Consider the following 27,028-nt stretch of genomic DNA (forward strand, 5'->3'; position numbering starts at 1 on the left):
AAACTCCAGATTTGAATATTGGTTAAAAAAGATGTATAAATATTCAGGTTAGGTTATTGAGGTTACTGTTTTGTCAACGAAATCGAGTAGGGGAAATTCTCGTATGTTTGGCAGGTTAAGCACTTGCTTCTAACTCCATCCAATTTGCTGTTTTTCACTGTTTCAACAAATTATTTAGTAAAACTGTTGATAAAAACTTGCTTGCTCACTGCCTATTGAGCTATTAATATCTCGATATCAGTTAAAAACGCTTTTTATGAGCTGTAATTGAACGTCTAAGTGCTGATATGGCAACATTAGGGACACCAATCAAATACACTCAACCCCCGGAGGTTGGTCAGTTTTTTCGCTTTGTCAGAAGTTGGAATCGTTCGAATAGCCTTGCGCACCAACATTTCAAGAAGGTGATATCTCGAAATATTTGCCCTTAAAAATTCCCGATTTCATTAAATGTTTATTCCACTAACTGACACAGAAAAGGTGCACCATTTCATTTGCTGTGCTTCGCTGCCACGACGGCCGCCCACTGTTCCGCGTGGGCCGTTTTCTTATGGGTGTACATATTCGAGCTGGAGTTGCACTCGCGCGGACAGAACGGACACTTGTACAGCACGATTCCGGCGTGGTTTGCTTCGTGTTCCTTTAAATGAAATGCAAATGTTACGAAGATTTTCATCATAATTTTAGCGCATACCTTCAATCGCAACTGTTTTTTAAACTCCTTGCCACAGTACTGGCAAGCGTACTTGGGACGATCCGTATGGTTAAGCTTTTTGTGCACGGACAACGCGTGAGCGTTAACCGAAACGTGCTCGCACAGATCGCACTTGGCCGGTCCGGTACTGTTTCCGCAGAGCTTCCGGTGACGCAAGTACGACGTCCTGTTGATGAGCCATTTGTGGCACTTTTCACACTGTTCCTTTAGACTTCTCTGGCCTTCTTCTGTGTGCGTAAGGCGGTGTCGCTCAAGCAGGGCACGGTGGGCGAATCCTTTGGCGCACACGTCGCAAACCCAATCGCTCATCGCACCGTGGACGTTCTGCTGGTGGGCCTTCAACTGAGGCAGCGTGGTGTACGTTACACCGCACGAGTCACAGGTGTGCGTCTTGCGTTCCTTGTCCAGATGGCGATCCATGTGAGCCTTTAGCAAGTACTCTTTAACGTAAGCATCGCCGCATACATCGCACTTGAAAGGTCGCTCCGAGACGGGCGTGTGGATGAACCAGCGGTGACTTTGCAGACCGTCACTGTCGGTGAACGTTTTATCGCAAAGTTCGCACTTGAAGTGGTCCGGGTTCAAATGTTTCAGACAGTGCTCGTACAAGCGGAACCGTTTGCTGAACTTTCGTTCACAACAAATCACCGAGTAAGTGGGCATATTATGCGCACTTTTAGCGTGTGACGAAAGTTCTTTAAAGTTTGCACCAACAAAGTCACACTTTGAGCAGATCATTGTGACATACTGGCTGATAAGTTCGTCTTGTTTAGCGATATCTTCCGGCGTACTTCGTTTACGCCTGTCTGCAGACATGGCCTCCGTCGCCGTTTCCGCTGGCACCGTTGAATGATGATTTTCATTGTGAGTTCTCAAGAGTCCTGCCCCAGTAAAGTACCGGTTACAAATCGCACAGTGATGATTCAGCTGCTCTACCTCATCGTGCCAGCTTATGTGACTTTTGAGCAGATCCTCTTCGGGGAATGCTTTCTCGCAGCGATCACACTTGAACTGCTTCTCCTCCTCTGGGGTATGGAAAATGATCATGTGCCGGGCCAGTCCACTCTCGTCTTTGAACGAACACTTACACTCCAAGCAGTGCTTTTGCTCCAGCGCTGATCGTCCATGACTTTTAATGTGCTTCAAATAGAGCGGCTTCGTAACGAATCGTTTGCTGCAGCAGTACATGAATCCATTCTGCCCATGGGTTTGCTTAAAGTGCACATTCAACTTGTACCACGTGTAGAACGGCTCGCAGTACGTTCCTTCATCCGCGCACAAGCTGCAGTTCAGTTCAATGTTTGTCCTTGTTCTCCGTTTACGCTTGGTTCGCCTCACCGGTGGAACGTCCGAATCAGAGTCCGAGGACGTTGAGTTCGATTCCGATTCACTTGAACTGGTTGACTCGTCATCGTTTGGGTTGTTAGCTTCAGGCTCGCTGGCGATTTCCGATTTGTTTTCCTCCTCTAGCTTACATATAACCTCAGCATACAGTAGACTAAAAGCGAAAAAGTTTAAGAGACTAGTTTACATGAGTAAAGACTACAGATTTGCATCGAATGTTGCCCTCTTTTGGTTATTTGTTTAACACCAACAGGCAGCACATGCCCAAATGGCGTGCTTAAAACTAAGTACGTGTACACAAATAATATCCTGTGAAGACCAGTCAACTCGCTATGCACAGCAGAGTTCGTTTGGCGGATAGGAACACGCAAGAACGGAGTAGAATTACGAAGCATTCGGAGCGGGGCCATAAGAGCCAGTCCTCGAAGAATGGCTGAGTCGACGGAGCGCGAACCAGATGAATCACACACTGCACACTCTCTATCCACACAGCACCGCACTTTTCTCGTAGCAGCGACTACATACAGACATCAGTAACACTTTTTGCTGCAAGAAAGATGAAACCGAGCTGTCGCGAAGCGTTGGAAATCATGAAGAAGATGTGCTGCTTGTGTGTTTCCCAGTTCAACTTAATTGCATCAACAGTACTGATTTCTTGATGAAAGTCTCTCCGTTATGAGCTTCTTGGTCGCCCTAACCGAGTCATCGCTTCGTTTTTTCGAAGATCCGTAGTTTTGTTCGCAAGCTGATTCGGTTTGAACGCCACAGGTTGCGAATCCTACAGATTTGCTTCCGAATGTCTCTGCCAAAGTCCGACGCCTAACAAAAATCCGAGGTACACAAACGCCTTCACAAACTTGAAAACATTCCAGTTTGTTTATATGCGATATCAAAATTCAAGGGTTCGATGCAAATCAGCTCATAAGAATCAATTATTTTACCGATCATCAGCTCCTTTTACGTCCTCTTTGCTCTCCAAAACCGGCTCCTCCAACCCATCGTCCTGCTCCTGTTTGATCAACGGATGGTGTACCTTCTTCACGTCGCAATAAAATTTATGAAAATCGTCAATTTTCTCCCAACAGCTGGTACAAACGATGCGACCATGGCACTCGTCCTTCTGCAAAAACACAACAAACAAACACTTTACATTCCCGAATTAAGGGCCCAGAGTTCAGCCCACTGACGGTAAACCAAAAGTGTGTGGCGAAAACAGCTTCGACGTTTTCCTCGCTCGCCTCGTCGCTCTCGGTGATGCGCAGGAAGTTTTCCGTCTGCCGGCAGCAGGTCAGGCAGCTCTTGAGCGAATCCGACGCCATGCCGACCGGAAGGTGCGAAAATTCTGCCGAAAATCGGGCTTTTTCGGCGGAGCTGGTTGCGTTACTGGAGGTCTGGAAATGTAATGTTTTTGTTAATTTGACAGATGGGGGAAAATATGCAACCCGATGAAGAAAAATGCTTGTTTACACGTTAAATTGCGTTTGATACACGTTCGTTAATGTTTGCAGGTTTTGCATTACATTCATTTAACAAACACTCAAATCATAATAACCCTCCGTTGTATCGTTATAATATTTATCTGTCTGCTAGAATCAATTTGATTTAAAGGAGTGTGATACATATGGGATCAAATAAATTATACAATCAAAACCCATCAAATGTATTGCAATCAAAACTAATAGCTATACTTCGCCGCCATAACGGCTCCCCACTGTTCCGGGTGGGCCGTCTTCTTGTGGGTGTACATGTTGGAGCTGGAGTTGCACTCTCTCGGGCAAAACTCGCACTTGTACAGCACGATTCCGGCGTGATTCGCTTCGTGTTCCTGGAAAAAAAAAATCGAGCAATTTAGTTTAAAAAAAGTTTCAGTACATCGACAAGACTCACCTTTAATCTTATCTGCTTCTTAAACTCTTTCCCGCAGTAGCTGCACGCATACTTCCGGACGTCGGTATGGTTCATCTTTACGTGCTTCTCCAGTGCGATCGAATGCACCGAAACGTGATCGCACTGGTCACACTTGACCGGACCGGTGTTGTTGCCGCACAGCATCTTGTGCCGATAGAGGCTGCGCTTGCTGCAGAGCCATCGGAGACACTTTTCGCACTGCACCTTCAGGCTCTTGAGGCCTTCTTCAGTGTGAGTGAGCCGGTGTTGCACGAGCAGTGCCCGGTGGGTGAATCCCTTGGCGCATACGTCACAAACCCAATCGCTCATCGCTCCGTGGATTCGCTGCTGGTGCGATTTGAGCTGGATCATGCTGGTGTAGACGTTGGTGCACTGCTTGCAGCTATACCTCTTGCGTTCCCGATCCAGATGACGATCCATGTGAGATTTCAACTGGTAATCCTTCATAAACGCATCCCCGCAAACGTCGCACTTGAAGGGCCGTTCCGAAACTGGCGTGTGGATCCACCACTTGTGGTGTTTCAGTCCGTCACTGTCACGGAACGTTTTCCCGCACTCACACTTGAACCAGTCCGGATTCTGGTGCATGAGACAGTGCTCGTAAAGACGCAACCGCGTATTAAACCGCTTGTCGCAGCATGTAATCGGGTGGGATTTCATGTCGTGTTCGGTTCTTGCATGTCGCGCTAGCTCGACAAATGTTTCGCCAATGAAATCGCATTGCGAACAGTTCAGAACGATTAATTGTTTGATGAGGTCATTCTGTTTGGCCATCTCATCGGCCGATGGCGTTTTTCGCAGTGGGGCATAAGTTGAAGCTTCCAGCTTGATAGCTGGTTGGGCTACCGGTCTGGTTACATTTGCACCGCTGTGATGAGCCGCATTGTGCTTTGCTAGATTGCCCTGACCCACAAAGTAACGATCGCAAATGGCGCAATGATTGTTCCGCGTCTCTACCTGCTGATGCCACTTTATGTGGCAACTCAATAATTCCTCTTCCGCGAACGCCTTCGAACATTGCTCACATTTGAACTGCTTCTCTTCCTCTGGCTTATGAACCAACTCCATGTGTCTCGCCAGTCCGGAATCATCCTTGAACGTGATGTCACACTCATCACACCTTCTCTTTTCTATCTTTTCGTGATTTACAGAGTGACCCAAGTATCCCTTCTTTGTGTAGAACTTTCGACCACAGCAAAAATAATATCCCGTGGCCTGGTGAACTTTCTTAAAGTGCAGTATCATCCGGTACCAGGTGGAAAACGGACCAAACGAGGTTTCATTGGACTGTACGCAGATATGGCATGGATATTCCATAATTTCCATAACTTCATCGTCCTTCCGTACCCGTTGACGTTTCTTGCGCTTGACGGAAGCTTTACGCTTGGCCAAGGGCATCGACGATTCGGAGTCGGAATCTGAATCAGAACTTTCGCTATCGTTGGCGTCTTCCTTCTCCCCATTGATGCTGTTTGACTCTGACATGCTTTCTTCGTTGCTCCGTTCTTCGATTTCCGTTTTGCAAAATGTATCCGCCAAGCTGAAATTAAAACTTTTATAGAACATTTCAACCAAGCAGCAACTTGCCAACTCACCTGTCCTCGGCCATCATCATTGGTTGGTCCTCGTCGATTCCAGTCGCCTCCACAAACTCCTCCTTCAGCTTGGGACGATAAACCTTCTCAACCTCGCAGTAGAATTTGTTAAATTCATCAATCTTCTCCCAGCAGCTTGCGCAAACGATTTTGTCCCGATACTCATCTTGCTGGAAAGATTGCAAAAATCAAAATAAATTGAACATTTCCAAAACGCGGTTCACGTACGGTAAACCAAAAGTGCTTCTCGAAAACCGCTCCGATGTCTTCGGTGCCTTCTGGGCCGCTCCGGCTGGCGTTGATCCGGAGATAGTCTCCGGTGTGGCGGAAACAGGTCAGGCAGCTTTGCAGCTCGGTGGGGGACATTTTAGATGATGTTTGGTGTTGATTTATGTTGAATTTAGGACATGAGCGATGAGCCACCGTCAACACACTGGATTTCGATTTCGTTTGTTTTGAACGTTTTGACAGATTGGTGCAACAAACCAGTACACGTTAATGCTGATTGAACAAGATTGTAACATTGTAATACCTTTTTTCAAAGTGTGTAGAAGTGATGTTTACGATGACATGTACGTTTATTTGATATCTAGATTAAAGCGGTACACTGAAAGAAACCAACATAGCAATCTCAAGTGTTTTTTCACGTGAGAGTCTCCAAAAACCAACACAACCAATTCACGTGCTTTTCCTTTGACCCACACATGTTTTCATGTCAAATGGATGTAAAAATCATTCAAAATCAGCTGATCGCTATCGAAAGTCCATTCACTCTTCTTTCGCATGCTATTCACTTCATATTCAAATGAATTTCACTTAGATTTGCCCCATTCGACATTTCCTTTAATTTCGAAGTGAAAAGCACGTTAGATTGAAATGTTTTGGTTTTAAGGTGCGTATGGCCAAAATTCTTCATAAGTAAGATGGCCACAGACGATGTGGTGCAAAGTTTGCTTTTCGGATTGAAAAGCTCCTTTTTGCTAACAAATTACCGTAGTTTTTTCTCTATTTGTGCGCTGATGGTAAGTAAAAACCAGAGAAACCCATTATTGAATGAATTAATGTGGATTAACTTTATTTTTCTAGAAAATCGGCCAGAGTTCGTCCCAGGAACCTACTCCGATCCGGAGCTGTTATCCCGGACGAAAGATTGCAAGCGGTTTTTGTCAAGATTCGTCATGGACATCAAAGGCGGGCTTCGGATCCGCCAGCTGCCGGATCGAGAAGTGTTTGAGATTGTCGGTGACGATACATCAGCCCAGCATGGCTTTCTTTTTGAGCCCTTCGATGGACACAGCTCAGCACAACGCCGTCGGGACCTGGTCCGAACACTTCAACGCTGTGTAGCAGAGCAAATTTAATACCAGTGAAGTGAAATGTTTAGTTTAATGTTATGTATCCAAGAAGATGTTTGGTTTTGAAAATAAAAAATATATATGTTTGAAACCGAGGTATAAATTTATTTAAAAAAATAAGAAACCTCTCACCGTTTAAAACACCTGAAAACCATTGGAAAACCGTTCGATTCAGACTAAAAAATCATTTAACATTAGTGAGAAAAGCATTGCAAATTCATAAGCGTTGTCACATGAAGTTAACGTGTTTTGCTTTTGAATTTACCGGGTCGCGTGATGAGAATTTTCGAAGTGATTTGCACATGACATTCACATGCCAAGGCGTATGGGGCAGATTCACGTGTGAAACATGTGATATTGCTATGTGCCTTTCTTTCAGTGTATACGCACTTCGGAAGGAACCGGTCAAGAAAAAAAATCAAATGGGCAGCAGCGGCAGTGCAAGCAAGCCAGCGAGGGTGAAGAAAAGCCCCAAGAAATCACTCCCTCTTCTTTGTTCTGCTGTTCGTAAAGCTGTTTCTTGACCCCTTTCCTTCCGATCTGCCTTAAATTTTCAAAAAAAAAAAAAACAGCAGGAAGTCACCTGACAAAAAACTTTTGCTAGAAAGAGACAAAAAAAGTAAATCTTTCCCTGTTCCTGAGGAGAACACTTCAACGACTTGAAGAGTGTCGGGGCCGGCATTTACAAAGTTGATAAGGTACAGTTTGTGACGATATACTTACAGATTATCGAGGGAAACAGATTGGTCGATGCAAAATAAATATAGGTGATTGAAGGTCAATTCCCGCGAGGACTGTAACGAGATCATCGAGGAGATGGCGCTGCCGAAGAGTTGCGTGAACAACGAGATTGCGTTGAAGAAGATAAACATCCGGTTTTTGGCCAAGTACGAGACAGGTGATTTTCACGGTGAGGAGAAGGAGCCGACGAAGAGGAGGACGATGAGAAGCGGGATAATCGGAGGTAGCCAGAGCGGATGTTGCACTCGGTGCCGGCGATTTACAACACCTGTGAGTAATGAGAATGTGTACAGTGGCTTGCCAACTTCACTTACTTCCATCTCTTTTAACAAATAACCGCCCACAAATGCTCATCTCGCGACTGCGCAGCTCCAGCCGAATGTACCCTGGACAGCGTGCCGAAAAAATCTGTGTCATTCTCGGAGGATTAAGTGCTCGAAATCGAATTCCGTTCCGAGGGATTCATCAACCCAATGTTCCGGATGCGCTTCCAGAATCGGGAATTCCCTGTTCAGGCACTTCACTTTCCAGCCTGGAAACGTCTATCACCCTTGCCGAATCTACAGCCAACTTCTCCAAACCTGTCTTGATGAAAGCCGGCAACGTGACCATCCTGTTCTCTACTTTGCTGTCGCGCGTCGAAACGTCTATCCGGATCCGTCCAGCTTGGGTCTTCGGAAGTGACCGGGGGCGTACCCTAAGAATCGGTACAGCTTGGACTCGGATTTTGGCCAGAAGTTTTCAATACAATAACAAAATTGTTGGGAGAGCGTCCCTATTCTACGCGGCGACTCATCACTTGACAACCGTCTTGTCAAGGTGACAGACGTCGGCCGCGCCTGAACCACGAAGTGGAGAAGATTGTTATTGTTCGTCATTCGTTTATTGCTTGTTCGTTAGTTAAGTTCGATTTACATTTTAATAAATGTTTTAATCTGTTTGTTACGATATGTGCTTCGTCTTTTCATATCGTAACAAAAATGTATTTTTTTAACATAGTGTTTGAAACTTTTAAAAATAAATATAAAATCAAGCACATTTTTCTGAAATTAACACTGTAGTATTAAATGTTGTTTATTCTTGCTATAAAAGGTTTCTTTTCTAATTAAAAGTAAAACACTTTTACCGATACAACGATTTTGTTCCATAAATGCATGGTACACTCAACCCCCGGTGGTTGGTCACTTTTTCGTTTGACACTTTTTTAGTTTGTACCCCGTTGGTTGGTCAAAGTCAAACTAAAAAGTGACGAACTGTCACTTTTTACACGGCACACACACTTACCATCAAACCAATCATTTGGTAGTGTGTGTGAGCTCCGTGTAAAGAGGGTGTCAAACTAAAAAGTGACCCCGTTCGTTTGACAACAATTGGTGTCAAACCATCGGGGTTTGAGTGTAGTATCAAAAACTTTCCAACTTTTAAATTGAAAAGTTTGAACTTTCTACGAATATTCACCAACGCGAACTTTTAATCCAACGAACGATCTTTTTAAATTCAGAGTATTTTTTCTTTGTGTGTACGCAACAGAAAACCGAGCAAAACCGAGGTGTGTGAACCGCGTGTGCTGCACGGTACAGGGTACGCAGGAAAGCTTGCCGTTATTTAAATTAAACATAATCGATCCAATCAAACAGAACGTCGAACATTTTAAAATTATCAAGAAAATTTGTACCGTAAAAATCGAAATTATTTAAAACTTATTCAACGTGTACCACTATTCGCTTTGTTGTGACGTTTCGTGTACCACTATTCGCTTTGTTGTGACGTTTCGAATAGTCAAGGGTGAAGTGCGTATTGTTGTTTTGCAATATTTTTTTAAATTGCATGGTTCACAAAGTTGTACAAAATAAATCATAATGCAAACGGAACTTTCCGACTGCTTCACCTGCTGCCGAAGGACGGACACCTTCCTGCGAATCTGCGACGAGTCCAACACGGAGAATGTGGACCAGATTTTGGCTCGACACTTTTGGTTCAAGGTATTTGAGGGAAGGCGGGTATCATTTCAACCCGGATTGACTGCTAAATATGTAATCTTCCTTTCAGAGAAGTGACTACGAGCAGTCGGTGTTGTGCACCAGCTGCTGGGAAAAGATTGACGAATTTCACAAGTTTTACTGCGAAGTGGCCAACACGCACCGGGCGGATGTTTTGTTGCAAGGCGACCAAGTGATTCAGGTGAAGGAGGAGGAAATCGACGAAGAATCGGATGAGATATCGGCCGAGGAGGATACTCTTGAGGAACCATCATCGACGCGAGGTCGCAAGCGAAAGAAATCTCCATTGGAGGATGAAGAATTTGAAGCGCCGGTTGACGTGAAACTAGAGGAGGTTCCAGAAGAGTTTGACTCGGAGCAGATCGACGTTGAGCAGCCAAAGCTGGAAGTTGGACTTGGAGATGAGCAGAGCAGTAGCGACAGCGATGAGGAAACCGATGAAGAGGAAGACGACTCAGGTTCGGAATCGTCGCGACCGATAGCGGCACGGAAACGCAAGGCCAGCCAGGCTCGTCGTCGGGGACAGCAAGCCAAAGGAAGTTATTCGGCCGAGAAGGAATCGTTGATTCGGAAGCACTTCCCAAGGTTGCCGTGCGATCAGTGCCCGGAACAGTGGCCTAACTTCAAGCAACTGACGAAGCACGCCCGAAGAGAGCACGACTCACTGCCGACCGTAGTCTGTTGCAAGCAGTCGTATCAGAAACAGATTTTCCTGTTTTATCACCTTTTGAAGCATAAATTTTACTGCAAAGAGTGTGACCGATGCTACAAGACCGTGGACAGTTTTGCCATGCACAACATGCTGAACCACACGCCGGAGGAGGAGAAGAGATTCCGGTGCCATCTGTGCGAGACGGCCTTCGTGTCGGAACCGCTGCTGACTAGTCATCTCAACTGGCACGCGACTGTCGAGCCGAAGAATATCGTTTGTCAAAAGTGTAACAAGTTGTAAGCATTCTTCGCAACTATCGTGTAGCTAAATTTGATTGACATGTCTTGTTTTCCAGCTTCTCCAACACAAGAATGCTCGAGGAGCACACAACAACTCATCATCCTGAGTCGCTTGCGCCAGACGGCGTAGGATATCCAGCAAATGTTGACGGAACGGCGTTCTTCGAGCAACAATCGACTCTGGACCACCCGGCGGACAACACAACGGTCAAAAAGTCCCACGAGGGCAAACAGAACCGTCGCAAAACCCCGCAAGATCACGCCCGGGAGGACGAGCTGATTCGCAAGTACTGCGCGCTAAATTGTGAACAGTGCGACTACACGGCGGAAACGTTTAACCAGCTGGAGCTGCACTACAAGCACGCGCACGACGAACGCGGAGGTTACGCCACGTGCTGTGCGCGAAAGTTCACCAAAAAGAGCCGCCTGTACGAGCACGTTTGTGTGCACGAAAACCCGCAACACTTCAAGTGCGCCATCTGCGCGAAAACCTTCCTCAACAGCTTTGGCTTGTCGAACCACATGATGTGGAAGCATACGCCGGACTCGGAGAAGCCGTTCCGGTGTGATGTGTGCGGCAGTCGGTTTTGGAAGGATTATTTACTGAAGCAGCACATGGAGTACCATCTAGCGTTGGAGGAGAAGAAGTTCGCGTGTAAAGAGTGCAATCGATTGTGAGTTGCTCAAGTCATCTTTGAAACAGCAAGAAATGCAAGCTCTTTCTTTCTTTTCTAGCTTCGGAACAAACCTGCTTCTAAAATCCCACGAGCAATCCACGCACGGACTCAGCGCCAGCTGGGTGTGCGACGTCTGCGCTAAGGGGTTCGCCATGAAGTCGGCGCTCGAATTTCACCGCCAACAGCACTCCCAGGAGGGCCGGGCCGCGCTAAAGGCCCAGTGCGAACACTGCAAAATATGGCTCAAGAACATCAAGAGTCTGCGCAGCCACGTCAAGCGGTGCAAGTCCGAACCGGTTCCGTGTGACGTGTGCGGAAAGGAGTGCTCGAACGCCATGTCGCTGCGCAGCCATAAGAAGTTTGTCCACACGAACGCGACCACGTACTCGTGCTCGTTTTGCGCGAAACCGTTCAAACGGCTGCTGCGGCTTAAGGTTTGTGCGATTTGCTTGCGTTTCGCTACGTTCAATCACAAACTGAGGTATTCTAAACTTGCAGGAACACGAAGCTGGACACACCGGCGAGCTGCTGTACAAATGCGAGTATTGTCCTCGGACTTGCAATTCCAGCTCGAATATGTACACCCACAAGAAGGTGGCGCATCCGGAGCAGTGGGCCGAGAAGATGTCTCAGCGGCACCAGCGGTAGACTCTGTGCTTTAATACTCAATTTTCTATTTTGTTGACTTTTCAAGATTTTAAAATTAGGTGATTCTTCATCATAGAGCAGATAAGGAACAATAAAATGAATTGTGCAATTGCTTTGTACACCTTTGTTTTCTTTTGAAAGTTTTTACATTCCAACTTGTCCCTCTTTTCGTAGATCAGTTGAACCTCTTTATATCTCTCCTGGCAGATCTCCTCCGTATTCTATACTGTCTCGTCTCCTAGGAACATAGATGACGGTAACCCGATATCTTTCCGCTGCTCATAGAGTAATCTAAGCCCGAACTTACGCACACTAGCGTACAATTGGTTTTTGCTGGCAAGTACAAATTTTACCCTTCGTGTAAGTACACGCAATACATGCGCACGTAGATAACTCTATTGATGTACTTCCAAAATCCTTTCGGGTTGGACTTGAGTTTCTTCTGGGTACGTACTTCATGATCGGCATGACTCTGTCTGCTCATCATTTTGTAGTAACTGTTGAGTCGCACGTAGGGGAACAGCCATCTAATTCCAGCGTGCCTCTAATGTTGGCAGGTCAGAAATTTTACATTCAATTAAAGCTAATGAAAAGCGTTTTCAACTGAAATCGAGTGATAAATAGCTCAATGAGGAGTGAACAAGCAAGTTTCTATCAAAAGTTTTGCAAAATTAGTTGTTGAAATAGTGAAAATCAGCAAATTGGATGGAGTTAGGAGCGAGTGCTTAACCTGCCAAACATACGAGAATTTCCCCTAATAGTTGTGCAAAGGTAACGTCCGATGTTTGGTGTTTTTTTAACAGTCTGGACCCGAAGCCTGATTTTTCTGTTACAATCTTATTGGAATTCCATATAAACTGTAACGGGGATTGCAGGCACCGGGTCCAGACTATTAATGCCAATTTCTTTGCAGCTTCGACTCTCCTAAGCTCGCAGGTTTGCCATGGACCACGAGCATTTGTAACAGGTATCTTTGGTACGTGCCTGTCGATGGCGTAGCTAAGAATCTTGGTGAAGATTTGTAAAACCTCGTCGAGATTATCCTTGTTAAGTGTGTTCTCCCAGTCAATGCTTTGCAGCAGCTTTAACATGCTGGGAACGTCTAAATTGCGATAACCATAGCGGACTTTACAAACAACCCGGTTGCCAAACGGACAGACAGGGACAGCTGCAGCGGCGGATAATACCGGGCATTCTTAACTAGCGGTGCCGGAGCGATGACTCGCGGGGGTTTGGTATCTGGGCAGCTGACAAAGAAGAGGTCAAACACCACGTCTTGATGGTATCCTGAACTTCCCACTCTTTGGGTGTTGGATCCTGTTCCTCCGTTTCTGTGCCGTTCAGGTGCCCGTCGCAGTGCTTCGATCATTTCACGTTCGTTCGTCAAAATTCCCCCTTCTTTATCCCAGGATTCCCTGATCTTTTCGGCTCGCATCCAGACAGCCCTTTCAAGATTTTGAATCTTGAATTTGAAATCACGATTATCACGGTCTGCTTTGATTTCTTTCGCATTCACACCAAACGCGTACTGGTTTACCCTTCAGAAACACTTTGTTATGTAGTGATGCTTACCCTCCCCCCCCCTCCCCCTCTCCCCTCTTCCTTCACCATCACAACCGCACAGGCAACAACGCGATTCGTCGAATGACATGCAGTACTTCATTTTGTGTCCGCGCAGCGGGGTCGTAAAATTTGGTCTCTCCATCGGTCCCTGTACTATCGGCCAATGATGGAACGGGAAACGGGCGGAAGCTGTCTAACATGCCCGCGGAAGCCTTTGAACTTTTACCAGATTGCAACGGCCGAGGACAGCAAGCTGAACATTCTTGGGATTTTAAGTCAGCACTTTTGGTTCCAGGTAGGTCGCTGCGGCTCCGATTAGTTTTTGTTTCAAAGTGTCTGGTTTTAGGAGAATGACCTGCTGGAACGGAGTGACATCATCTGCAAGGTGTGCTGGGAGAAGGTCAGCGAGTTTCACGAGTTTTACCTAGAGGTCGAAAAGCTGCACAATCGGACCGATCCGGTTCCGCTGCCGGTGTTTGTTAAGGAGGAGGATGAGTATGTGGAATATCCCGATGAGGAGAGCAAACCTACGTTGGAGGATATAAAGGTAGAACCGATGGTTGAGGTCATTGAGGAATTGTCTGAAGCTGGACAGGACAGTGAGTCAGAGTTTGAGTCTTCGAGCAGGGATGATCAGTCTGACTATGAACCAGAACCGGAGGAGGAAATGCCCCGGCAGAAGCGTAAATATACGCGTAGAACGCCCGGTGAGAAGGTCAAGAAGGAACGCAAGGAGCCCTATCCGTACGCGCCAAAATCGACGGAGGAGCGTGAAGAAGAGGACAAATTCATTCGGCAGCATGTACGATACGTTTGTGAGGAAGACAATTGCAACGTAGAGTTCGAACATTTCCATGTCTTTCAACGGCACTGCCTCCAAACGCACAAGAAGGAAGGCTTCATTACGTGTTGCGGTATTCGGCACAGAAAGCGTTCGGTTTTGCTTCAACACGTCCAGCACGCGCTCAATCCGGACGCCTTCAAATGTGAAATCTGCGGCAAGTCGTACAAGAACCGTTTCGGTTACAACCGGCACAAGAAAGAGAGTCACGCAACGGAAGAAGAACGGGCGTTTAAGTGTCACCGCTGTACAAAGTCGTTCATCAAGGAGGGAGCACTGAAGCGACATCTGGCCGATCACGAAACCCTGGACAACGGAACGGCCAAGTGCGAAACGTGCGGCAAGTGTTTCAGCAACATCAACATCCTGAAGAACCACGTCAAGTATCGACACCTGAAGCAGACGGAGTACATTTGCGACGTCTGCTCGAAAGGCTTTTATATGCGATCAACCTTCATGACCCACCGGAAGACGCACGAAGTTCCGGCCGAGCAGCTGCGTAAACAGTGCCCAATTTGTTCCAAGTGGTGCAAAAACCACGATTACTGGCGCGTCCACGTCCGACGTCACAAGAACGAGGGCGAGCTGAGTTGCGACGTTTGCGGGCACGTTTCTCCAAACCTGATGGCACTGAAGGCGCACAAATCACGGATGCACACGGGACCGCGCGTTTTCCCGTGCACCATGTGCGGAAAGGAGTACGCCCGGGCCATCACGCTCAAGGAACACGTAGCTGCGGCGCATACGGGCGATGTTCTGTACAAGTGTCCGCACTGCGCTAAGACGTTCAATTCGAGTAGGCATTCCTTGCTTATCTTCTTGGGTTGCGGATTCTAATCATAACTTTGTATCTCTTTTAGGTGCCAACATGCATTCGCACAGGAAGAAGATGCACCCGAAGGAGTGGCTGGAGCAACGGTTGGCAAAGTACGGCAACAGGGACGCTGTGGTCCAGTCAGCTGGTCAACAGTCTGAGCAAAGCAGTAGCGTGGAATTTCCCGCGGACAGCATCACTCAGATGCATTGAACTTGCAGCTAGCCGATTGTCGTAAGCTCGTACGAGTTTAAAATTATATTGTAAATAAAGACGTTGATAACCTTGATGAAATTGGAACAAATATTATCAATTAAGCGTGTGTGTGTGTCACCAGTCCATTATATGTAGGCCGGCTACGAAACTTGCGTTTGAATGTGGAACGTTAAGAATCAATTTCGAGCTTGCAAGACCGCCCATGGTTGCCCTTCCACAACGATCTAGTGGTGAATTAATGCGCGCTTTGTTTTGCCACCATGTCAGTTTGATGTGCTCAGGTCATGAGATGATGCGACCTCAAGTAGGAGTTGTAGGGAATAGGACCAGCCAGTATCAATTCATAGCAATATTGAAGAATAAATGTATTGACATTAAGTCAAAACAAATACAAAATCATTTATGAACTATCAATCTTTCAGTCTTCATAGTTTTGATCTGTGTCATTCGGCGATTTGAACCAGCACGGTCACGAGATTTTCTGGCAGAAATGGTTCTGCTAGAATGATTCTAGCAGGCCTGTCATAATTTTGTTAGAAATGTATTAGAATATTCTAGCAGGGCGAAATCTGTAAGAATTCTGCTAGAACTTTACTGGAATGTTCTGACAGAACATTTTTTCGCCATCCGGTTGGTGGCGAACAAGATTTTCGCCAAAACCGCATGTTTTCCAACGATCTTTCTTTTTTTCTAAGACTTGACAAGAGGAAAGGTGCATAGACTAATAAAAGACTACTCAGTGGGCTCTGAACCATGACTCAACCTTTTTATGACCCCTCGGCATGGCCGGTTCACTGTCAAAAATGACAGATCAAAATGTCAGGAACTGGCACAACTGTCGATTTTCTGACGTTTCTTTTTTTGTTTTTGTTTTGGTTTCTGAATCTTAACAAACACATACATTCGTTTTATGTGGTGTGATTTTGCCGCCCGAGAAGAATCGATAAACCGGAACGATCGACAGCTTAGCCAGGATTGAAGTTTGGATTAAAATTTACTTTTCATTTTTATTCCGTTTGATTTATTTATTTATATATTTATTTAATCTGGTAGCGTAATGTTTGCACCTTTTCAATTGCTACCTCCGGTTTCATCTGTGTTTGCTAACTAAAATTAAAATTACACTTATTATCTATACGGTTCTCCTTGGTTGATGTCGTTCTTCTCGGTGTCCTCTTGAGTTGCGAGTAGTGAGTTGAGTTGTCCATGCGTAGTCCTTGCTTCATCCGAGGGGATGGGGGTTTGCCCCTTATGCGACCTCATCCAGGGGACTCGAGCGCCCGGGGGGTTGTCCCTATTCCACTCTTCTTGTAACTTGTGGTTAGGGGGGCCCCGGGTCACTCGGATACCTCCGTGGATTCTTCGGCTGGCGTGTCGTGTTTTCCAGGCACCCCGGAGGAGCCGGAGGGTTGTCCCTATGCCACTCTTCCTATAGCTTGTGGTTAGGGGGGCTCCGGGACCTCCGGGCGCGACAGCGGTTACACGCTGCGCGCTGCTCTTCAGCTGCTCTCGTTTCCCGGCGTTTGTTTGGTTTACTCCCTGTTCCAGAACTCTAAACAGTTTCTTTTGAATGTTGCTTGCGATACCTTGTGTTTGAGTTCCGTTGGCACCACATCACAGTGATGGAACGATTGGCCACTTACTTCATCGGTTCTGGGTTGATCAGTTGCTGCGGGATCCATGGACAAAGGACGGTCGCAAAAGGAATGAAGCCAGCCAGAGCAAGTTTTGTGTAACCTGTCGAATTCGAACATAATTGACTGGTAGGTGAACGGAATAAATGAAAGGAATAACTCCGAAGGGGCTCAACGACTTCGATCCAAAAATTACAGCTACAGTCCCAACTTGTCCCTTAGGCCATCCTCATCTCGACAAGCGAATTGGGCTTCAACAAGTTGAGGCTAAATATAACCGGTGGTCGCAACCTCGCATCGCGTGCGGCTGGCTACCGGCACCGGTTCGCTTAGCTTGCTTCGATTAGATGGACAGCCGCAGGCGAATCAGATCATCAATGAAAACTTGCTTATTAATATCTTTAATTCTAATAATTGTTTTTTTCAGATTTAATGTTTCACTTTTCAAATAAAATAACTGATTTGATTGCTTTCAAATTTTATTTTTGTATTTCATTTATTCGACGAGATTTCTTTCCGAATTAATCTAAATTTTAGATTTGCTGCATAGTAGGTGTATTCCAACTCGATTCATTTGACAATACTAATATGGATTCTTCGCAATTCGGGTACACAAACACTTTCAATTTGACTTGCTTTTCCCAGTAACACATCTTATCGTAGCTCCCGCGGTTGGTTCTTGGAGTGAGCGGATTGTACCTAGGGTAGGTTCCGTCGTGAAAACAATCGCGAGTAAAGGTTCCCCCTGCTGGCCATGTACACCGACAATCGCACGCGCCAGGCGGAACGGACCGTCCCGGTGAATAATGTCCTCCAGATTGCCAAAACTTTAAAGCGAGGACATCAACCATCACTCCTCGTACCGCTGCAACGACCTGCGCCACGTCACGCCAAACATGAAGAACGAAATCAGGCTCACCAAGGTCCAGCTGCAGCCGCAGCTCCAGACCCAATTTAAACCGGACTTAATCAAGTTTTGCGATTCCTGGAACGGTGTCGGATTCCTGGTGTTTATCACCTGGTCGATGAACATTCGCACGACGAACCTGTTCGACAATCTGAAAGGCAGGATCATCGGCACGGCCACTTTGTCCAGGTCTGGATGCAATGACGGCCAGCAGACGTCCAGCGTTGAATTGCTACTCCAGGATGGGTTCGATCTTGGCAGTCCTCTGGCGTTCTTCTTGAGCAGATGCTTGCTGCATATCTTCACGCATCCTCCTAGCCGGCCTTAAGCCGGTCTCTCGATGCTCTCGTACGACACGTTTGCGTCCTTCACGGCATCCCGATTGAACACACTTTTTGTAAGTTCGCTCCCGGGATGAATCCCAACATGACCCAAGCCTCCTCCCGAAGTCCAAGCCCTGCCGCACTTCCTTCATATAGACACCGTTTTGGGTGGCCAACTGGATCAAGGCCACTTCATTTGCACTCAGAATCGAATGCACCGTACCGGGAAAATCTAAAAAAGAATTTCATGGTTCACCTTCTCCAGCAATAACGATTATTATCATGAAAAATCAACTTACTCACACGATTTGCCGGTCTCGAAAACGAAGAAACTCCTCCGAAATTTTTTGATTCGTTTGATATACCAGCTGTTGTGATTACCAAAACAAAAACAAATAAGATGCGCGCGCAAAACAAAACGGAAAATGCAGTGCTGCCGAGCTATTCCGTCATACGGGGGGCGCGCCGATGCGGTTCAGCGTGGTTCACGCGGTTCACAGCTTATGAGTCATATTTTTTTGAAAAATTTGTTCTAAGTGTTTAGTCTTTAATTAGTCTATGAAAGGTGTATCGCGAATCTGGTAAGTCGGAGCATACAAAATAAAAAAAAAATGAAAAAGTGACATGATTCTGTTTCGGCGAGCCGTACAAATCTTCATAGGGTTCAACAGAATGTTTCCGTTAAATCTTATGTGCTTTCCTTTGTTTCCGCAGATATCTTCAAAGATGACTGAAATTCGTGAATTCTCCAATGAACATGGATATACACAGAAATGCCTTGATTATGTCGTAAGCTCGGCATCGCATGCGTGCATCGATTCCCCGGATGATGAATGGCCACGCACTCGGAACGCTCGAAACCGACGGAAGCCAGTAGTGAATATTTATCCAAAGAAGACTCATCGCATCGCATCTGATTTTCTCTGTGTAATTATTTTGTAAAGCGATAATAAAAATTTTGTTGATTAAATTAACTAAAAATTTATTAACTTTTTTCCCGGATCATTTAATTCTAGCAAAATTCTAGCAGGATTCCAGCAATTTTTTTTCCAACTCATTCTAGCAAAATTCTTACAGAATTCTAGCAGGAGGCCTGTCAGAACAGTTCTAGCAAAATTCTAGCAGGATTCTAACAGAACCGGTTAATTTCGCCAGCTCCTGCTAGAACCGGTTATTGCATTTGAGCTAGAATTCTTTGAGAGGCAACCCAGTCACGGATATTTCTAGCAGAGCTTGTTCTGCTAGAATCCTGCTAGAATGATTCTAGCAGGCTTGTCAGAATTTCGTAAGAATTTTGCTAGAATATTCTGACAGAGCTAAATCTGTCGAAAATGACGTCATTTTTGCTGAACCGATTTGTGGCGAATGTGATTGCCGCCATTTTGTCAAGTTCTTTCATTTTCATTTGTCGAAGGAGAATGACGTTTTTTTCTGCGCCACCAACTCGGTAAGTTAATTGTTCAAGAAAATGGCCCAACATAAATATATTTTTTCCTTTATTCAGAAGATATACAAACACAGTTGATCTCCTGGAGAAACCTCGGAAATCGTCACAATCGACGATGCCACAATGGCTTAGAAACAATCGATTGAACGGATCGGAGCGGGCGCAAATTGTGGAAAGTGCAGTACGAAAGTGTTGATGTTTTGTTCAAAAAATCCTCAAAAATGTGTGTTGTGTTAGTATAATCGTGAAATAAATTAAATAAATCACTTTTTTTTCTTTAAGTTGGGGCAAAAATCTTGGTCATCACATTCTAATAAAATTCTAGCAGGATTCTAGCAGAAACGCCTGCCAGCATGATTCTGACAGAATTCTTGCAGGATTCTAGCAGAAATTCTTTCCGTTTAATTCTAGCAAAATTCTTACAGAATTCTAGCAGCAGATCTGTCAGAATAGTTCTAGCAGCATTCTAGCAGGATTCTTACAGAACCGGTAGATTTCGCCAGCTCCCGCTAGAACCGGTTATTGCATTTGAGCTAGAATTCTCAAAGAATTCTTAAGATAATCTAGCAGGAAGATGGCTGCGTTCTAGTAAGAACATTTTCGCTCTGTAAGATTTCTGTGAGAATCCTGCGAGAACGCCGTGACTGGGAAAATTCTGGCAGGATGATAGCACCGTTCTTGTAAGAATATTTTCGCTCTGCTAGATTTCTGTAAGAATCCTTTGAGAACGCCGTGACTGCAGTCCCATGGGAGGGATGCCACATTTGAAGATTTTCGAGCACACCCAGTCACGACGTTCTAGCAGGATTCTAGCAGAGTTCTCACAGAGCTGGATATTCTTACAGCATTCTAGCAAAAATGTTCAACCGTTCTAGCAGGATTCTGGCAGAACCAGCTCTGCTAGAATATTTCGTGACTGGGCAGGCTCGATGCTCAAACGTATTGTTTGCCATGTTATTCGATGATTTTTAAATAAATGAATTACTCACGAAAAACATAACAATGTTTTGCTTCTCTTACCAAAAACAGATTTGTAAAATATTATTTTGCCATCAAGTTTAACTCATTTGCGTTTTTGTGATGTGCCCGAAAATCTTCAAAATCAGGCATGCCTGATTTGAACCGGTTGATACGTTGAACCGGTTGAGGTTCGCGAAAAGAGAGCAAACTCTGACAGATGGAAACAAGAGTGTGAGAGAGAGAGTGAGAGTGCATGAAATCGAGTCCAAACGTGCTGCAAACGAGTTCGGCTCTTCAGTTTACGAACAGGCTTGCCACAAATACAGATTTTTCAGCACAGACCCGAAACACAAACGAATTTTTTTTTTACAGTTAAAATAAATTTGAGCAGTTTTTGTTAAATTGGCCAAAAAGATAAACATTGTTAGCATCTTTTGGCATGTTCAGTTTTTGGTAAGAATATTATTCTTTAAAGTTATACTCGATTGATTGATCTTATGCACCAGGTTCCCGATGAACACGCACTGCCCTTACACATACATCTCACCCTTGCTCTGAGTCAGTACGAGCAACACGCTAGAACACGCTTTGAGTGTTCGTGCCAGGCATTCGCACCTTCTTTTCAAGTTACGCATTTTAACTCGGCCGGGGGTGGTACATTATGTAGGGTTTGATGTAAGTATAAGCGCCTAATCATTTATAGTGTGCCTATCAATTTACATTAAAGCAAAAACTGTTTTATTTTTAGTTTGAATTCAAAAACTAGTTGTTATTTTACTGTGTATTATTTTCTCCTGAAATCTTTCCTAGTGTTGAGTCGTGTTTATCTGTTGCTATTTATTTTGTCGCGGTGTTTTGATACAATGTTTGATCCTAAGCATGTTATAAAAGTTTACCAAAAGTACAATAGTAACATTTGTGTTAATCCTTTAACCATTCCATAAATTGAGTGAGCGGTCAAACCTCACTTGTTAGAAGAAAAGGATGAAGATTGAAAACAATAGACCAGGGGTGCCCAACCTTTTGGCCCTGCGGGCCAGATCTGATGTTTCTGAAGCAGTGGCGGGCCGGAACTAATATTTGATAAAAGTTGAAGAAGTTAACACATTTTTGTTCAATTTTTATTATTGGGTTCTTTTAAAGAAAATAAATTTAAAAAAACTAGTGTTGCAAATAAGATTCCTAAATCTTGATTTTAAGAATGTAAAACATGGATAACATTCAAAAATGTGTTTATTTGAGTTATTTTAATTTTTTTTAATTGTACAGTTCGACGGTAACATTTCAAAAGGCATCATGTACATTTTGACACTTTCTGGGTTATTGTATATTCTGAAAGTACTTCTAACAAGCTACCTCTCCACCAAAAATGAGCAAAAGTTACATCAGTAAAGTCTGTTTAATCACGATTTTAAATAAAGTAACATAAACAAAATCTCTGCCATCAGCAGTCCCTGTTTATATAGCCCTGTCAACCTGTCAAACAAAAGGCTACATAAACCTCGCGACGAAAAAAAAGCAACATGAAAAAAGCGCCATGTACATTCGGCGAAGAAAAACGAATCATAACAAAGCGCCCCCCTCAGTGACAGCAGGGTGATATCGACGTTGGTGATTTCAAAAGAAGTTATGTTTGTTTTTCTCAAATAAAATTACGGAAATAATGTTTTATTGAACATGGATGATCAAGTATCAACAAAAGCAACGTTTTTCATCGTTTGTTATCATTAGAACATCTTATTTTGCTTTTATATAAAAATGGTAATTGAAAATGGATGCTCAACATTCAAATGCGTTTTTCTCAAAACGCATGGTTTGTACATGATGCTTTTTGAAATGTTGGCATCGAGTTATTATTTTTAACGATTGCAATTTTTATTTAAAAAAAAATCATATTTCAATGGTCGTTGCGATTTTTTAAGTTTAATTTCCACTACGATATAAAAAATCAATGCAACATGATAAAATTTATTCAAACGAAATTTTGATTCGTATATCCCTTAAAAAAAAAACAAACTTTTTTTGCGTTTTTGTGCACCTTTTGAAATATTTTAAAAAAATATTTTAAAATGGTTTTAAACACAAGCTAAATTTAAAAAGTGTAAAAAATATGTATTAACGGTGCACAGAAACCAGAACTTTTGCACCCAGATTTTTGTTGCAGACATTTTAGTATCTTTAAAACTACGGGTACTATCAAAATATTTTTTAATTCTTCCCCTAACATACTGTCCACAAAGTAATTTACAACAAAGTTTCACTAATTTTACAATCCCGTAGTTGCAGGATTGGGTCCGTAAGTTTGACAATTTTGGAATAAGAAGACAACAACATCCTTCGTTGCTGTGCACCCTTAAATCATTTTTTAATTCGTTATTTTCCAAATTCAAGGTTTGAGCATGAGCATGAGCATGAGAGACCACCCATGGTTGTCCTTTTCCGTTACTGAACAGAACCGTAATATCCTATCAACACAACCGGTCATACGCTTCAACGATCAAATAATGTTTCCCTTATCAACAGCATGCATGAATGCGCTGAAAAGATAAAACATCACGATCATCAAAACTAGAACCGTTACTAATAGGAAACAGTCATTGGCCACCAACGGCGCCCGCCATGTCAGTTTGTAGATCTCGAGGGAACGGGACGGGAATGTTAGTTAGCACAGGCTGCTACCAAGGGTGGGTTCTATACGATATCCACACCCCCGCGTGTGCCGGAAAACTACTTCTACTTGGGATTTTGTTAGTGGGTAAGGGTAATGGCCAGGATTCAACATAGAGGATGATGATGCGACCCAATAATCAATAAATTTTGTTTAATGGTGTGATGTATTATGCATTCTCAAGGCAATCAGTCGGAGTATGCGGATGAGACTATTCCCGGTTATTTGGTGTTAAGTTTAGCATAAATGATTCAATCTTAGACAGCCGGCTGTGGAAAGATAGAATCAAAATTGTGTGTAATTAAAAGGTGAAATATTATACTCAGCGTAACACATTTACGTAGAGTTGACCTGAGACTATTTATACTTTTAAGTTTTTATAAGATGAGCGACCAATTAATTACTGATGAGTTATGAGTTATCTGAAGGACTTGAACAATCGCGTTGAAACAATATTTGTCACCGTGCTTTACGAGCTATAATGCTAAAAGGTGATTTCGCGGGAAACGAAAGGTCAAATATAATTTATATTATGCTAACGCAGTTAAAAACGAATCTTCCCATGAAACAATCGCGAATCATAGAACAAAGAAACCCGACTGACTAACGAGAAAGACGATCGCGATATTTGAACTTTACAATCTAACTAAGAAGAAAAAAAGCCACGTCAATAGAAAGGAATAGACAAACATACAGGTGACCACAAAACGGACTGTCTCGACTGTCATCGTGACAACCAGAGCAAGCCGCACATTCACACACACACACACGCACACACTCACCCGACAAAATCACCGACGACGAACGACGCGAAAAAACATGCAACCCGACGGACAGGCATCGCAAAACGGACTGGCTCAACTGACATTTTTCAACCAGAGCCAGCCGCACCTTCACACACACACGCACGCACTCACCCGACAAGATCACCGCAAAACGGACTCGTTATTTTCCAAATTCAAGGTTTATGAAAAAATATATTTTTGCTCTCTTATTTTTATTTAGCCCCTGAATTCCCGCCAAAAAGTAATTTTTGTTACATTCTACTGAGTATGATCGTAGTAGCTGTTTAAAACAGGAATGAGTTAAATATCGAAGAATTTTGAAAGTTGGTAACAATTTTCCCACTAAAATAGACGTAACTTTACAAAAAATGGATAAAATGTCATACTTTTTTCTCCAAAATTGTTCTTCATTTTGTTTGCAATAATGCTACAACATTAGTTTTTGAATTTAGACATAACAGTTTATTTACCAGAGCAAATCGAACATATTTTTTTGAAATAACACTATTTCACACCTCCTTATGACGCTGGGACTCAAGTAATGGACCGATTTTAGGTGTACTATGTCAGGAACATATTTTGGGAACTTAGAATTGATATCTTGATGAAAATTAACTTCTTTGTCCAGAGTTAGACCGAGATTTTAGACGTATTTTTGAGGTTTTAGGTGATATATTAGGTTTTTTAACTTCAAATCGAGATAAAATGAGTTTTCACCGACAGAATATTTTGGGAATCGTTTTTTTCTGACTCAGAATAGTCCCCCCAACAACCTCCAGGAGGAATTTCCGAGGTGCATGCAAGTTGCATAATAATCCCCTTCTTACCCACCGTGAGACATTATTTTTATATTTTTAAAATATAGGCCGCGATCTATTCTCAGTATGAATAATTTGCCTTTTTAAGCTTCATTAAAAAAAACTTTATCACTGAAAAGTTGTTCTAGAAAAATTCATTAGCTTTTCCTTACTTATTTATTTAAAAATAAAGAAAATAGAAAAAAAAACTTCGATTTGAAGTAAACACAGTAGAAACCGAAAGAAATTTAAATTTCACAATTTTACGAAATGGATCATTTTGTTTTCTTGCAAAATTTTTCAGTTTGGAAATATCGATGTAGAAATTACAAGAATTAAATTCATGAAGAATGTTGTTATAATATTATAAAATTTGATCTTAAGATTATTTTTTTAATTCAGACAATCAATTTTTTTTATTTAATATTTTATGAACAGCCTTAAGGGCCGGTCATAGAATTATTTTGAAAAGCCATCGCGGGGCGAATGAAATGGCTTCAAGGGCCGGATCCGGCCCGCGGGCCGGACGTTGGGCAGGCCTGCAATAGACAGTATGGTATGAGAATGATGATTGTATTTTAAAGAATAAAAATGAGAAGCTGGATGTAGTAGATGTAAAATTAGACAATAAGTCATACATAGAGATAAAAAAACAACCAATTTATAGGACAGATAAAGAATTATTCAAATAAATAAATTCGCAATAAAATAAAAAAAAGATTTGACAAATGATAAATAGACTTAATATAACTAGTATATGAAGGAAAAGTATATTTTTAAGGAAAAAAAAACAAAGTTTGTTACAGCAGTATCAATTGGTAAAAAAGAGTGGAAAAGCTTTGAGAGATAAGAGAATCAATAGTTAGTAAAATCAAAATCAAATGATGGATAATAAATAGAAGAACCAGTGAAGAAGTGGGAATCAGTAGAGCAAACAAAAAATAGGAGATAGGTGGTAGCTGAGAATGAAGAGAAGAGAAACCCCGTTGTGCGATGTTTCAGGTACATCCACAGCAGATGACTCGACTCAACATACTGCGAATCAAAACAATACCGTCTACAATCACAAATTACTTCCCTTTCTCACACTGATGCGACCCTTTCTTCTAGCCGTCTCGACTCTGTCCCGCGGTGGTCAAAGGTTTACGAGCCGTATCCACAGGCCACCAGGGTCTAAGATTTCGAAAATAAAGTGTCCACGTGGTTTGTGGATGGTCCCAATTTAAAAAAAAACTTATATTTTTAGATAGCAATTGAAATTGCTATCATGTACAAATCTCTATCGTAAATTCAAGATTTCTCGCTAGAAAAATTCGATCGTAATTTCTGCAAATTAAGGTGCAATTTGTGGATGATAGATCGAGGATTTGTCGATGGTACTTCGAAATCTTACTATCGAGAAATCTCGACCGTGAGTCGAGAAATTTGGAGTGATTCTCATATGTTTGACAGGTTAAGCACTTGCTCCTGACTCCATTCAATTTGCTGATATTCATATCTCAACAACTTATTTTGTAAAACTTTTGATAGAATCCTGTTTGCTCACTTCCTATCGAGTTATTTATCACTAGTTCCAAGACTGAATTGCAAGCAGTTCTTGTGCTGGGTCACGTGAGATTTTGTATTCCGGTAGGTCGGAAAACAAGGAACACGGGGAAGAGCACGATGAACGCTGGCTTCAAAACTTTAAACGCCTACAATGCCTTCGGAGTGTCTTAGCCAAGATCAAACACCCGCAGTTCACCATTATAAATAGACCTTGTTACAACTAGAGACGCATTCGACACAATTATTCAAAAATCAAAAAAAGTAGTCATACTTACGGAATGGTTAGCGCGGTTGCTACTGCAGATCGTCGTTTTTGATGAGATGTCCGCCTACATAAACCCACCTGCTCCCTGCTGTTCCGATGGCGGTGGCGCTGGAAGCAGCGACGATGGCGGCGCAGGGTGAAGCTGTGATGCGGCGGCCATCGTCGGTATCAGGGCCGGATTGAACGGTGGCAACTCGGCGCCGCCGCCGACGCCCATCGAGTTGGCCACGGCTGCGGCCGCCGTCGCAATCGCCGCGGTCTCCGCCGCCGGTTGCTTCTTGAGCTGCAGGGCCAGCTTCCACTCGGCGTACTCGATCGGGTGCATC

General features: G+C 43.6%; 5 protein-coding genes and 1 long non-coding RNA gene across 8 annotated transcripts; 4 read left to right on the forward strand and 2 right to left on the reverse strand.

Moving 5' to 3' along the window:
• Positions 1 to 434: 434 nt before the first annotated feature.
• On the reverse strand, positions 435 to 26,850 carry LOC120424526 (transcription factor grauzone-like). 2 transcript variants are annotated; one of them, XM_052706809.1, is made up of 5 exons: positions 26,713 to 26,850; positions 3,247 to 3,450; positions 3,001 to 3,179; positions 695 to 2,213; positions 435 to 640 (listed from the first exon to the last, which is right to left on the reverse strand). In XM_052706809.1, the coding sequence occupies exons 2-5, from the start codon at positions 3,376 to 3,378 to the stop codon at positions 491 to 493; spliced, it is 1,980 nt and encodes a 659-aa protein (XP_052562769.1). In that variant the 5' UTR covers positions 3,379 to 3,450; positions 26,713 to 26,850; the 3' UTR covers positions 435 to 490. The 2 variants fall into 2 exon arrangements, with proteins under 2 accessions (XP_052562769.1, XP_039444620.1); XM_039588686.2 differs by lacking the exon at positions 26,713 to 26,850 and having other exon boundaries at positions 3,247 to 3,496.
• On the reverse strand, positions 3,696 to 6,043 carry LOC120424525 (zinc finger protein 93-like). Its single transcript, XM_039588685.2, has 4 exons — positions 5,791 to 6,043; positions 5,563 to 5,732; positions 3,947 to 5,507; positions 3,696 to 3,884 (listed from the first exon to the last, which is right to left on the reverse strand). The coding sequence occupies exons 1-4, from the start codon at positions 5,926 to 5,928 to the stop codon at positions 3,735 to 3,737; spliced, it is 2,019 nt and encodes a 672-aa protein (XP_039444619.1). The 5' UTR covers positions 5,929 to 6,043; the 3' UTR covers positions 3,696 to 3,734.
• On the forward strand, positions 6,352 to 7,294 carry LOC120424534 (uncharacterized). The gene is made up of 2 exons (XM_039588698.2): positions 6,352 to 6,584; positions 6,649 to 7,294. The coding sequence occupies exons 1-2, from the start codon at positions 6,486 to 6,488 to the stop codon at positions 6,907 to 6,909; spliced, it is 360 nt and encodes a 119-aa protein (XP_039444632.1). The 5' UTR covers positions 6,352 to 6,485; the 3' UTR covers positions 6,910 to 7,294.
• LOC120424522 (zinc finger protein 675-like) lies at positions 9,403 to 12,053 on the forward strand. Its single transcript, XM_039588681.2, has 5 exons — positions 9,403 to 9,640; positions 9,708 to 10,606; positions 10,666 to 11,283; positions 11,345 to 11,720; positions 11,785 to 12,053. The coding sequence occupies exons 1-5, from the start codon at positions 9,518 to 9,520 to the stop codon at positions 11,932 to 11,934; spliced, it is 2,166 nt and encodes a 721-aa protein (XP_039444615.1). The 5' UTR covers positions 9,403 to 9,517; the 3' UTR covers positions 11,935 to 12,053.
• LOC120424531 (transcription factor grauzone-like) lies at positions 13,550 to 15,452 on the forward strand. Its single transcript, XM_039588692.2, has 3 exons — positions 13,550 to 13,792; positions 13,844 to 15,134; positions 15,199 to 15,452. The coding sequence occupies exons 1-3, from the start codon at positions 13,661 to 13,663 to the stop codon at positions 15,363 to 15,365; spliced, it is 1,590 nt and encodes a 529-aa protein (XP_039444626.1). The 5' UTR covers positions 13,550 to 13,660; the 3' UTR covers positions 15,366 to 15,452.
• On the forward strand, positions 15,889 to 19,948 carry LOC120424537 (uncharacterized). 2 transcript variants are annotated; one of them, XR_005606390.2, is made up of 4 exons: positions 15,889 to 16,080; positions 18,798 to 18,813; positions 18,947 to 19,679; positions 19,737 to 19,948. It is a non-coding gene; the product is annotated as an uncharacterized LOC120424537 (long non-coding RNA). The 2 variants fall into 2 exon arrangements; XR_008211925.1 differs by having other exon boundaries at positions 18,947 to 19,948.
• Positions 26,851 to 27,028: the final 178 nt, after the last annotated feature.

Source organism: Culex pipiens, chromosome 1, assembly GCF_016801865.2.
Source record: "Culex pipiens pallens isolate TS chromosome 1, TS_CPP_V2, whole genome shotgun sequence".
Lineage (NCBI taxonomy): Eukaryota > Metazoa > Arthropoda > Insecta > Diptera > Culicidae > Culex > Culex pipiens.

Coding starts and splice junctions, on each gene's coding strand:
- LOC120424526 (XM_052706809.1), bottom strand. CDS start 3,378: ATGGCGTCGGATTCGCTCAAGAGCTGCCTGACCTGCTGCCGGCAGACG. Junction 2,214..3,000: donor GTAAAAGGAGCTGATGATCG/GTAAAATAATTG, acceptor TTTCGCTTTTAG/TCTACTGTATGCTGAGGTTA. Junction 641..694: donor AAAAACAGTTGCGATTGAAG/GTATGCGCTAAA, acceptor TTTCATTTAAAG/GAACACGAAGCAAACCACGC.
- LOC120424525 (XM_039588685.2), bottom strand. CDS start 5,928: ATGTCCCCCACCGAGCTGCAAAGCTGCCTGACCTGTTTCCGCCACACC. Junction 5,508..5,562: donor ATGATGATGGCCGAGGACAG/GTGAGTTGGCAA, acceptor TTTTAATTTCAG/CTTGGCGGATACATTTTGCA. Junction 3,885..3,946: donor AGAAGCAGATAAGATTAAAG/GTGAGTCTTGTC, acceptor TTTTTTTTCCAG/GAACACGAAGCGAATCACGC.
- LOC120424534 (XM_039588698.2), top strand. CDS start 6,486: ATGGCCACAGACGATGTGGTGCAAAGTTTGCTTTTCGGATTGAAAAGC. Junction 6,585..6,648: donor TCTCTATTTGTGCGCTGATG/GTAAGTAAAAAC, acceptor TTATTTTTCTAG/AAAATCGGCCAGAGTTCGTC.
- LOC120424522 (XM_039588681.2), top strand. CDS start 9,518: ATGCAAACGGAACTTTCCGACTGCTTCACCTGCTGCCGAAGGACGGAC. Junction 9,641..9,707: donor CTCGACACTTTTGGTTCAAG/GTATTTGAGGGA, acceptor TCTTCCTTTCAG/AGAAGTGACTACGAGCAGTC. Junction 10,607..10,665: donor TGTCAAAAGTGTAACAAGTT/GTAAGCATTCTT, acceptor CTTGTTTTCCAG/CTTCTCCAACACAAGAATGC.
- LOC120424531 (XM_039588692.2), top strand. CDS start 13,661: ATGATGGAACGGGAAACGGGCGGAAGCTGTCTAACATGCCCGCGGAAG. Junction 13,793..13,843: donor GTCAGCACTTTTGGTTCCAG/GTAGGTCGCTGC, acceptor GTCTGGTTTTAG/GAGAATGACCTGCTGGAACG. Junction 15,135..15,198: donor CGCTAAGACGTTCAATTCGA/GTAGGCATTCCT, acceptor TATCTCTTTTAG/GTGCCAACATGCATTCGCAC.